Source organism: Ambystoma mexicanum, chromosome 2q (genome assembly GCF_040938575.1).
Source record: "Ambystoma mexicanum isolate Mex_15411 chromosome 2q, UKY_AmexF1_1, whole genome shotgun sequence".
Classification (NCBI taxonomy): domain Eukaryota; kingdom Metazoa; phylum Chordata; class Amphibia; order Caudata; family Ambystomatidae; genus Ambystoma; species Ambystoma mexicanum.
In genome coordinates this window covers 1,335,889,530-1,335,901,191 of record NC_090924.1, presented here as the reverse complement: position 1 = coordinate 1,335,901,191, position 11,662 = coordinate 1,335,889,530, and the positions used below count along the sequence as shown (strand labels likewise).

Genomic DNA, 11,662 nt, shown 5'->3' with positions numbered 1-11,662 from the left:
ATTCAGTTAAATGAGGGGGAGGAGCCGGTGTTCGCCAGAGTATGCCTGAATAATGGAAGGAACTTTATCAGCAAAGAATTATTCAGGAAACTCCCACTAGATCAGACCATTGCCACATCTAAATTGATTGACAAATGGGAAGTAGGTCTGGAAACTCCAAATTCCAAACTTCCCTTGCATAGCAGGTGTATGCTAAAAATGTCCATTGGTAACAAAAGCATAGAGCATAATTGTTGGGTCATGAGAGATGCCCCTTCCACCTTTTATTTGGGCAGTGACATTCTCAACTGATTCGCAATCAATTTAGACCTAATTAATAATAAAGCCTGGTCCCGACTGGGGCGGTAACACCATGGGCTTTGACAATACCGAAAAAGAATTCTGGTCAGCTCAATTGCTGCCTTATACGGTTGCAGTTCAAGTGTGAGAAGAGGTTATCATCCCAGGGCAGGTGCGACAATTCAATATTCCCCTCAAAATTAAGCGAGGAGAGAACCTCAAACATCAGGACGCCTATATACATTTAAATTCAAATCTCCAACAACAAGGTTTGCATTTAAATTTGACACCTCTAGTAGAACTAGAACATGACACCATTTGAATATTGGTGGATAACAGTGACCCTCGAAGTATGACTTTGGATGCAGACACCGATATTGGAATGACGGTTGAGGCTCAACATTATTCTATTGATTTAGGTCATGAAATCATGGGACCAATCCCAAACAACTGTTTTGTTATCAGCAACAATATTTTTTCAGAATTTGTTTTTACTAGGCATGGGGGGAATTTCATGGTGTAATCTTCCGGCCCCTATGGGGTGGAAGAGGTAACCTGTGAAATCCAGAGGGAGAAAGTAGTGTTCAGAGTCAAGGACCACTTCCTTGAATCCCTGGATCCTACTATCCAGGTCAACACCATCAAAAGAGATTGCTACACCCAACTGGAGGATATGCTGAAACTGCCAGGTCTGAGGTCTTTCCAGGTTTTAAGCAGATGATCGAAGAAAGGATCAATCTTGCTGATGCCTGTGAGACCAAGGAGCAAAGACAAAAGCTGAAGCAGGTCTTCCTGGAATTCCAAGATATCTTTTCAGTGGACTCATATGACTTTGGATGCACATCTATTCATTCAACCACCATTCCCATGAACCCCGAGATGGCTCCAGTGTTCCTGAAACAATACTGGTTACAACTCACACCTATGGAGACACTCACAAAGATTATTAAGAGCTTAGAATCCTGTGGGATATCTCGTCTGATACACAGTACCTTCAAAAATCCGGTTCTAGGTTACCCAGACCAAATGGCTAATGGAGACAATGTGCAGACCTGAGGGAGTTGAACAAAGGGGTCCACATGTCAAGATTGCCACTTCCCTACATCGGTCAAGGGCTGGCCCAGATCCAGGGGTCAAAGGCGTACACCGCCATTGTACTGACCAACAGCTAATGGACAGTACCCGTGTTTAGGGAAGACCAGTCCAAGCTTGCCTTTACCTTCGGGGGGCAGCAGTAAATGTGGCTCTGAACCCCCTTTGGATACATAAACTCTGGCAATAAGTGCAACATCTTTCTACATAAGGCCATGCCCGACTTCGGCAAAAGAGGAAAGCTAGCCTAAGTAGATGAGTTTCTGATCAAGAGTTCAACTGTGGAGGAACATATAGCAGAAATCAGCTATGTTCTAACACAGTTTCAGAAAGCCGGAGCAAAACTGTACTTTCAGAAGGCACAGTGGTGTAAGACCCGACTGTACTTCTTAGGGCACAAGATCACCCCTGAGAGTTTTAATCCCCAGGCAAAGAAGGTGGAATCATTAATGAAATTAAAAGACCCTACTAGTCTGTAAGAATTAAGATGCCTTTTTGGACTCACTAATTATAGTTGGAAGTTCATTGAAGACTACCCAGTGGTCACTCGACCCTTGGACCATTTATTAAAGGCTGGAGTCAAGTGGAAGTGGTGTCCGTAACAGGCCGAGGCAGTTAAACAAATGAAAGGTTGTCTTCCCTAGGCACCTAATTTGGCTTACACCATAAAGAACAAGGAGTTCTTCTTGGAGACAGGGTTCTCTGACACTTGCCTAACATCAGTGTTGTATCAAAAGCATGACAATAGCAACAAAGTAATCTTGGAAAAAATCAATGACTGTGAGAATGCACGCCTGGCAATGGTGTGGACATTGAAAAATGACCACCCATTCCCCCTGGGGGTGCACATCATTGTCAAGACTCCTCACCAAACCTTGCAATGTCTACAAAGTGACAGAATCCGGATGGGGAACATTAGTAATTCCATAATTATTTCCTGCTTCTGTCAATGCAAGGCTTTCCTGAGGAGCTAAGGTATGGCCAAAACAAATAGAGTCTACTATCGCACAGGTGGGCAGACTTGCATGATTGTGCTCAAGAAAATTGTCTCGAGGACGAAAATCCAATGAACAACAACAACATGAAGGCGTTCTTAACTTCCTCACACTAGGTCTATGAAGAAGACATGTGTCAAAGGAAACTCACAGTTTATGTGGTTTGGTGCTCCTACCATGTTGATAACAATGGGCTAAAAGAACAAGTGGCTGGTATTGGAAATGCCTGTGTGATTGAGACCCCGGAAACCCTCTGCTGGTTACAAAATAGAACCCCAAAGTAGTCAGGTTGCAGAGTTGATGGCAGTTCATCAAGCCATCCTCACTGCAGTGCACCACCATCTCAATTAACTGGTCATAATCACTGACTCTGGTTATGTCAGGAATGTGTTTGTCAATCATCTGATTAACTAGAAGAATAGAGGCATGTTGTGTGCCAACAATAAACCCTTAAAGCTAACTAGAAGAATAGAGGCATGTTTTGTGCCAACAATAAACCCTTAAAGCATGCCAAACTGATCCGCTCAATTGGCAATATGGTGACCTCCAATGAGATGGCCATCTATTGGAAGAAGATAAGAGGTCATTCCAAAATAGAGGCACCAGATAAGACTGGGAATTACCTGGATAACCAACTGGCAAAAACCAGAACCAAGCAGCGGGATTTCATAGAAAAGGAATCCCTGCTGGGGAAAATCCAAGTTGCTGCTGTCACCAGGTCACAAACGTGTGTGAATAGTGAACTCTTGACTGCCCAGAGGAGTAAAGATACCCTAGATGCAGATTTGATCACTGCACAAAACGAAGACCCAATCATTGGAAAATTCTTTCAACACATTGAAGACCCTGTGAGTTTTCTTCTGACATAGTCATATTTAACCAGTAAAGAGGATCTCCGGGTGTTGATGAAGTTTTGTTGGTAAGGAGAGCCCTATTTGGTTGTAACTATTGTGTTGTACCTACCTCATTCCGAAGCCTGATATTGAACCACGCCCATGAAAAGGCCACTGCCGGTCATAGGGGGTTTCACACGACATTAGAAATCTTGCGCAAGGGTGCCTACTGTCAACACATGGGTCAGGACCTTGACACTTACCTAAAAGGATCTCTTATGTGTGCTCAATTTCAACCCAGTTCACTCATACACAGACCTCCCCTACAAAAAAAGGGAATGAAACTGCCTTGGTCAGATTTGCAAGTCGATTTTATCAGGCCAGTGATTCGCTCTTCTACAGGAAACAAGTACATGTTGAGTGTTACATGCTTGTTCACAAAGTTGGTAGAAGGTCTTCCAGCCCTTAATTGTAAGCAGAGACAGCTGCTACACTAATGTTCAACTGCATCTTCTCCCAGTTCAGCCTCCTGCAAAGGATTGAATCAGACCGAGGAAGCCATTTTACCAGTGAGGTGATGGCAAAGATGTGGAAGATTCTAGGCATAAAAAGAAACCTCCACATTGCCTACCACCTGGCCTGAAGTGGGGAGGTAGAGAGATGCAACATGACAATAGTGAGTATGTTAAAAAAGAATTGTGGCAGACTCTGGACCTAGTTGGGACATCCAATTAATGCTTGTCTTGATGTCTTTTAGGTCTACAGAGTCATCTGAAATAAAGATGTCTCCATTTGGGTTCATAACTGGGTGAGAAATGGTGTTACCTCAGCATCTGCTCTACTCAGAAGCAGACACTGATAAATAAGTCCACTACTCATGAATACATTGAAAATATAAGGAAGCACGTCCCGCACACTTTTGCTTACGCAATTTAGATAAGACGGCTGAAGGAACGAAGACCTTTTTTTTTTTAAATTATTTTATTTGATTTATATTTCAGGTGAACCTGTAATTTTATCAAAGGAAGTCTTGAGAATTTGTTTTTGAATAGTTTTTCTTTTCAGGTTCTTCTAAAAAGGTTTTCCAGGTTCTTTCTAAAAAGGTTTTCCACAGATCAAAAACTAGGTGAGTAGTGTGGGATGCGACAGCCACAAAAGAGGTCGTCGCGCAATTTGACCAATAAGCTCGCTGCATGAAAGTTGCCTCATTTAAAGGATGGTCTCGTTGATCTGTGTGAAAGCCAGTTCGACAAGGGTCGCCATGGCCATTGTCCACCGTGTGGATTCTCCGGAGATTAATCTTTTCCACATATCGTCTTCCTGGGCCAACAGGGGGTTCATAATCAGTGGTAACAGATAAATGATTATGTTTTGTTTGGCGCAGGGACACGTTAGCACCAGGTGCCTGAGCGTTTCCACGCTCTCCGTGAGTTTACATAGTCGGCAGGTTTGGTTTTCCGCCATGCCTCGAATGGCGAGTATTTCTTTTGTCTGCAGTATGTTGAGTCTCGCTTTCATGAACAGCAGTCTTTTTTTCTTTTCTGGAAATTTGCTGACATACTTGATTGGCACTTTCAGTTTGTTGAACGTGGGCGAAGGTGTTGTAATAGTTTGTTGTCAGCTGCTGCCTGCAACGTCATGATCCAGTCCCTTTCTTCGAGTTTGCGTTTGATTGTATCCAGATTTTCTTTTAGATCTGTTTCTGTACATGATATATCCGATAAACTTTCTTCTCTGATTTTGGGCCATTTTTTGAAGGCGGCGCAGTTACCGTACTCCAGTTCTTCTTTGATAGAAGCGTATATTGGCAGGTAGTCGGCTAAGATGATTTTTCTGAATAGTCTCATTGCACTGAACTCAGCTATCGATGCCAATGATAGCAGTCCCAGCTCTCTTCTGATAGGCGCAATTGCCGTTGATTTAGGTAGCCCTAAAGCGGCTTTCCAGATCATACCTTCTATTTTGTTCCATATCGTCTGAGGCATGCTAAGTGAGGCCTCTGTTCCAAAGATTAGCATCGGCACAACTTTCGATTTGTAAAAATTAATTGCTGGGTTTAGCGAAAATTTGCCAAATTTCCTATCCAGTGTTCTCATTTGCGCTGCCAGTCTCTTCCCTTTGTCCCAGATTGCTGCTTACATTGCCTGATCAGTTTTTGAGTTGTCTAGTTCGAACCCTAGATATCTGATCTCTTTGACTTTTTCAATTTTGATGTCATCTAAGTGCCATGACTCTGCTCTTGTTGGTTTTTTCGATTTTTTTTCAAGTGTCATGATTTTTGTTTTATTTTTATTAATCTCTAGAGGATTTGTCGCAATGTATTCTGTAAGAATTGTTAGTTTCCTTTGCAGACCCACCTTAGTCTGGTCGATCAAAATTACGTCATCAGCATATAGTAGGCGGGGGATGGTGGTTTTCCCTATTTTTGGCGGAAATGTTCTGATGTTTTCTTCAGCATATTGCAGGTCACCAAGAAAGGCGATAAAGAGCGCTGGCGCAAACGGGCAGCCCTGTTTTACTCCTCTTTTTACCTGGATTTCGTCCGATAAGGTGCCCTCTTGATTAAGCTTCACTCTTACAGTTGTGTGCGAGTGTAGTGCGATTAGAGGGTCGAGCACTGATTTGGGACAATCCCAGGCTTCCAATTCTTTCCATAACAGGTTTCTATCTATTTTGTTAAAAGTTTTTGACAGGTCAACAAACGCCAGATAGCTCTTGGGTGCTCCTTCTTTTACTTTGGCTTTTAAGATGTTAATTATCAAGGTGTTGATAGCTGTTGATCCATTTTTTTGGAAGCCGGTTTGCAGAGTGTCTTTACACTTTGCTGATTTTTCCCAAATCCTCCACTGGTCCAGAATGATTGAAGAGAAGATCTTTCCCATAATGTCTAGTAATGCGATTGGTCTATAGTTTACTGGGTCTTCCCGACAACCCTTCTTATGAATCGGGACGATAACTGCTTTTAGCCAGGACTCTGGGATTTGTTGCGTTCTTTCGCATTCCTCGAAGATCCTTCCAATCAGTTCTGCCCATTCTTTTGGAAATTGCTTGAGGGTGGTGTTTGTTAATCCATCTGGACCTGGAGCTCTAGATGATTTCAATTTTCTGATTTTTAATTCGATAACTTCCGGGTTTGAGGTGGATACCCAGGTTGTGATTGCAGTTGTTTTAGTCTGTTCTACTGATTCCTTGGGCTCTTCAAACTCCCTTGATAGGTACTCGATCCATTTCGCTTCTGGGACAGCATTTATCGGAGCTGATTTCGATGTAAGGCTGCTTTTTTTGATTAATGACCAGAAGTTGCTAGATTTGTTTGTTGCCAGTGTTCTCAGCATTTCTTCAGCGTCTAGTTGGTATTGCGCTGCTCTAGTTTCTTTCCGCCAATTTGCGTATCTTTTTACTTCAGTTTTCCACTCCCGCCAGTCTTGTTCTTTTTTTGAGTTTTTTGCCCTTCTTTTTAGTTTGCGCCCTAGTTTTCTTTGTTCTACCAGCTCTTTGTTATATGCGTGGGCAGTGTGTGGTTGGGGCGTCCTTCTGGCTCCTGCCGGTTTCTTGTATGGTAGCAGCAGAGCGAGATAATTTGGTCTCTCTTTATTCTTGCTTAGTTGGTTAGCTGATGTTTTTTCCTCCCAGACCGATTTTATTTGTTTGAGGTTTGCTTCCGTTAGACATAGCCGTGTTTGCTGGGCGTTCGTTCCCACCGTGGCCGAGTAGACCGGTTTCCTTGGTTTCCACCCATGCCAAGTGCATGTGAGTAGGTTGTGGTCGCTATTAGCCATTTTTATGACTTCAAATCTTGTTATGTTTGTTGCTATGGCCGCAGAGATGAAGATGTAATCTAACGTCGCTTTAGAGGCACCTCGTTCCCAAGTTGGAATGTTCAATTGGCTGGGGAATAGGGCAGCTGTATTTTTTAGGTTTCTCGAGCTGATTATTTCCATCCAGGCTTTCCCACGTTCCAAAGCTGCGTCTGTCCACGTTCCCTGGTTTTCTTTGTTGCATTTTGCGTTGAGGTCCCCACATACCATTATCTCAATTTCATCAAACTCTTCATATAGTTGATCGATGGTCGAACTCATCGTTGAGCAGAACTTTTTTACAGTTGTTCGTTGGGGATTCCAGTAGCAATTTATAATTGCCAAAATGTTGCGTTTTATCCTCTTGGCGTTCTGGGTAGATGGGGACCATGTGGTAAGGGTCACTAACATTTCATATGAATTTCTCCATTTCTTCGGCACTTCGAGACCCAGGCCGTTTTTTATCGCCATTAGCAGCCCAGATGATGGTCTTCCTAGGGGTCCCCTCGTTGCTGCTGCGATTTCCAAGCAGAATCCATCCAAGGTGGGTTTCTCAAGCAGCCATGTCTCTTGTAGACATAGAATGTCGAAGAAACCCAAGTTCACATCTCCCGGCGTAGTTAGGTGATTGTGTCCTCTGGTGTTCCAGGATCCGAGGATGAAAAGATCCTTGTCGGGCCGTTTCTCGATGGTCGACGTTGTTCCCACTATTTCGAGGCCCGGCCCTGCTCGCTGCTATTTCATAGTTTTCTTAGACCAGGTAGATGTAAACCAGTCCCACGGGCCTCTTGAAGGTCTGAAGTTCCGTGTTTTTTGGGGGTTCTTCTGGTCGTTCACTTTTGCGATGGAATGTCTAGTTGGCTGTGCTGTTCGATTTTCTTTCCCACTCCTTCCGTTTGGTCCAATTTCGTGTTGATGACGATTGTCGTCCACGTTACTTCTTTTGCGTGAGTTTGGGTCTGCGTGGTTCAAGGACCCTCTCTGGTCTCGTGAGTCGTCTCTACGGTATTGTTTGATTTCTTCATGCGCATTTTCTTTGTCCTTCGACTTGTTCCATCGGTTGTGCGCATATAGGTCTTCTGTTTTTGAGTGATAGTGCGCTTTGTAATTTCTGAGTTTTGTTATTTTCCAGTCTTGCTCCTCTCGTTTGGTCTTTGTCATTTCAGTCAGCTGGAGTCCCATTGATGCCATTTCCTCAAAAACTGCTTTGTCCATGTGGATGATGCTCTCAGCCTTTACATGTAAATAGGCTTTCGCCGTCCTGCCCTTGTGATAAGGCTCTACCAACTCGATGTCTCTTGACCTCACGTCCCTAAGGGTTTTTGATTTTTTCATGATCTGAAGGATGGTTGGTCGGTTTAAGATTAAATACTCCTTTGTGATAACTTGTTGTTCGAGTTTAAATAAGCGTGTGTAACTCTTGTTTGTCGTTTCCTTTTTCCTCTTTTCTTCCACGGGACATTGGAGTCTCGGATTACTTCTATCTCTCGCACTCTCTTTCCGTCTCGATGGTATGTTTGCTTTCAAATACGTGCCGGTGGACATGATTGCGTCGCCTTTCTTTCCGGATTTGTCCTTTTGTTTCGTTTCTTCCCATTTGGCCTTTTCCTCACTCGAGGCTCCTTTTTTTTCACTAATGATTTCTACTTCCCTCGTTTTTTGGCTTTTACGTTGGAAGTTACGTCTTGTTTTCTGTTATCCGGGTCAGTAGATTCCCGGTGCTGTGATACATTCATTAGCGGCGAGTCTGTCATAAATTCTTCCACTGTTCGTGGAGATCTTTGGGTGGTGTTCTTCGGGGAGCAGGGATCATCCAGGGTTACGATCTCATCTGTTTTCCCCTCTCCTTTTTTTAGAGTTATGACCAATTGTCCTGGTAGTAGTTTAGTGACTCCAGGGAGTTTGCCGGATGTGCTCGCTCTTATTTCTTTTTTTTTGTTTATACAGAGGTTTGTCTGGATCTTTTCTGTTCTGTCTTCCGGGCCTTTTATCCCACTGAGCACTTTCTGGATTCGGGCTTCCGGGCCTGTTGTTCCAATGTGCAGCTTCTGTGTTTGGAGTTCTAGAGGATTTCCCAGGTTTGAACCCTGAGGTGGTGTAGGGTTTCTAGTTTGTTGTTCTAGACGTTCAATTTTTCGCTCAAGCGCCTCGATTTTTCTTTCCCAGTTTATTTCCTGGATATTTTTATGTGTTTCTATGGCCGTTATATAGCTTTCAACATGGGCCATTTTTGCGCTCATATTTCCGAGGATTGCTGTATTGTCCTGTATTTCATTTTTTAGTGCTTCATATAGTTTGCAAAAAGGCGCTAGTACAATTGACATTGCCGACATGGTTGGTATCATGTCCGGTTTCTGGTTTGAGGTGTCTTTGTGAATGGCCGCGGCAATATCGCTTAGCCAGCGATTTTTAGGAGAGATTTGGGTTTTCTCAGCTCTTTTTAACATACCTATACTGTGTGGGCCCCGGTGTTCTGTTTGTGAAGAAGGGTCCTGGCTTGTTGACGTTCTCCCTGCCTGTAGCTTCCGAGGTGTTCGTTGGAGTTCTCAGTTCCTTGTGGATGGTAAGGCCGCTGTTTGTAGTTCCGTGACCAAGTGCGGCTTCATCCATGCAGGCCGTTGTTCACTGTCATCTGTTAGGTCCACGGGTCTTTGGGTTTCCTCCGAGGACAGGCTTGCTATATGATCTTCTACGGTTGCCTTTGTCCTTTCGTCCTTGTTTGTCATTGGGGTTTTTTTGCTTCTTTTTGGGCTCTGAGTTTGAAGTTTCAGTGTCCGACGAGATCTTGGGATTGGGGGAAGCCATTTGTCTTTCCCGAGGCTGATCCTCTTCCCCGCTCTTGAACTGGGCTTTGGTTTCCCTTTCATTGCTGTTTTCTGTGCAGACTGCACCGTTTAGTTTTTTTCCCATCTGTGTGGCGATTTTGGTTTGGGTATTGTCTGTTTTTCTTAGTTTTGATCCTGGCATGATTTCTTTCGCTATTTCGAGCATCTCTGCATCTGATACCTCTGAGTCCACTGTTAGTTTGTGTTTGTACTGTTGGGTAAAGAATGTTTTTAGGGGGCAGGATAGTAGCGGTGCCGGAGGTTTTGATGGTCTTTTTCTTTTAGACCATTTTCCTTCTTCTCTACTTTTTGTGGTCAAGTATTTTGTACCCCTTTTTTTTTCTTGAGTTGAGGGTGCCTTCCGAGGTGTTTGGTTTCTTTTAGATTTGAGTTTTTTCTTTTTTTGTTGATTTACATCAGGTTTTGCACTCTCGTCCTCTGTTTCCTTGCTTGAGTCCTCCTGGTCGCTTACTCTGTGTGCGTCCCCTCGTTTGTTATCTTCTTCAAAGACTTTGTCACTATCTCTATCTGAGGACGATTCACCGGAACTGATTTCAACTGGTTCCTTGTGTTCCTTTACCTGATTTTTGTACACAACTGTTGTGTTTCTCTGGTCTGTGTCTTTGCTCTTATGGTCTGAGTGGATCATTGCCTTGATGTTCAATGTTTTCTTAGGGCAGTCCATATTTTTTGCTGTTCCCACGGGGGAAAGCGATGTCTTTTTTGTTCCTTTCTCCACGTTATTTTGGATCTGCACATTTGCATCCACTGGGGCTTGGCTGCCAGGGGGGTTGAAGCATTTCTCACAGGGGGTGTTACATGTAAGGGGAGTCCACCCGCTGGCTGCTACATCGACGTTGTTGTGGATCAGGTTTCCCACTGGCACCTCCAAACTCGGGGTCTTCCAGACGTCGTCCACCTCCTCACTCCGCCCTTCTCTGCCCGCCCCAAAGCAGGAGCCTTGTAAAGGTGGTGGCGCCGGTCGTCCTCCGACAACCCTGACGCCACCACCACTCGTCTCTAGGACGGTTGCTAGGGCCCCCGCTGCGTCGCGGACGATTGGGACGGCATCTGGGTCAGGTATGCTCTTTTTCTCTCTCCCGCCCAGCCCGGCGTGGCAGGGGCTCTCTACTTCTTCCACCTCCATCTCCGTCTCTGTCTCCACTGGCTGGTTTCCTCGCACTCCGCACTCTGCGGGTGCTGCGTCGGCGGGGGCAGGGGCGGATCTGACAGGAGGACTCGGACTCACAGTTTCAGGCGCGTTTGCGCTCGCCGGCGTCGAGACCGCAGCCACAGCCCACAAAGCTGGTAAGCTTGTTTGTGCTTGCCTCTGATGCGTTTTCATTATAAGCTTACCTCTGGGGTTTCTTACTTTTTCCGCTCTCTTGGCCACAGCCCCCGCATCTGCGGCGTCGGCCGCCGGTGCTCTCATTTTCTGTGTTGGTTTAGACGTTGATTCTCCGCCTTCCTCCGACTCCCGGTAGGTCATCTTGGCCTTTCCTGCTGGGGGTGTGGGAGGACGCACTTCAGGCTCCATCGCGCTTTTACTCTGCGTCTGCAGTGGACTGCTGCAGACTGCTCTCACCTCCGCTCACCGCTCTGCGGTGTACTGGGCTAATTAACCACTTCCTGGCACAACGATGTGGTCGGACTACAGGACTGCTGCAGAACTACAGGACTGCTGCTGATCTAAAGACCACCAAGAAAGAGTATGAACTAGGGGACAAGGTTTGCCTGTACAATTTTCTAAGGAATCAGACCAAAGAGCAGGAGTTAATCCCATCTTGACATGGTGCCTTTGAAATTGTAGATAAAATATCTCCTGTTGCCTACAGATTCTC

At 44.8% G+C, this 11,662-nt stretch overlaps 1 protein-coding gene across 1 annotated transcript; it reads right to left on the bottom strand.

Moving 5' to 3' along the window:
• Positions 1-9,624: 9,624 nt before the first annotated feature.
• On the bottom strand, positions 9,625-11,358 carry LOC138568853 (nucleolar and coiled-body phosphoprotein 1-like). Its single transcript, XM_069646629.1, has one exon. The coding sequence runs from the start codon at positions 11,356-11,358 to the stop codon at positions 9,625-9,627; it is 1,734 nt and encodes a 577-aa protein (XP_069502730.1).
• Positions 11,359-11,662: the final 304 nt, after the last annotated feature.

What these genes read in the sequence shown, in the direction of transcription:
- LOC138568853 (XM_069646629.1), bottom strand. Translation starts at nt 11,358, where the DNA reads ATGGAGCCTGAAGTGCGTCCTCCCACACCCCCAGCAGGAAAGGCCAAG.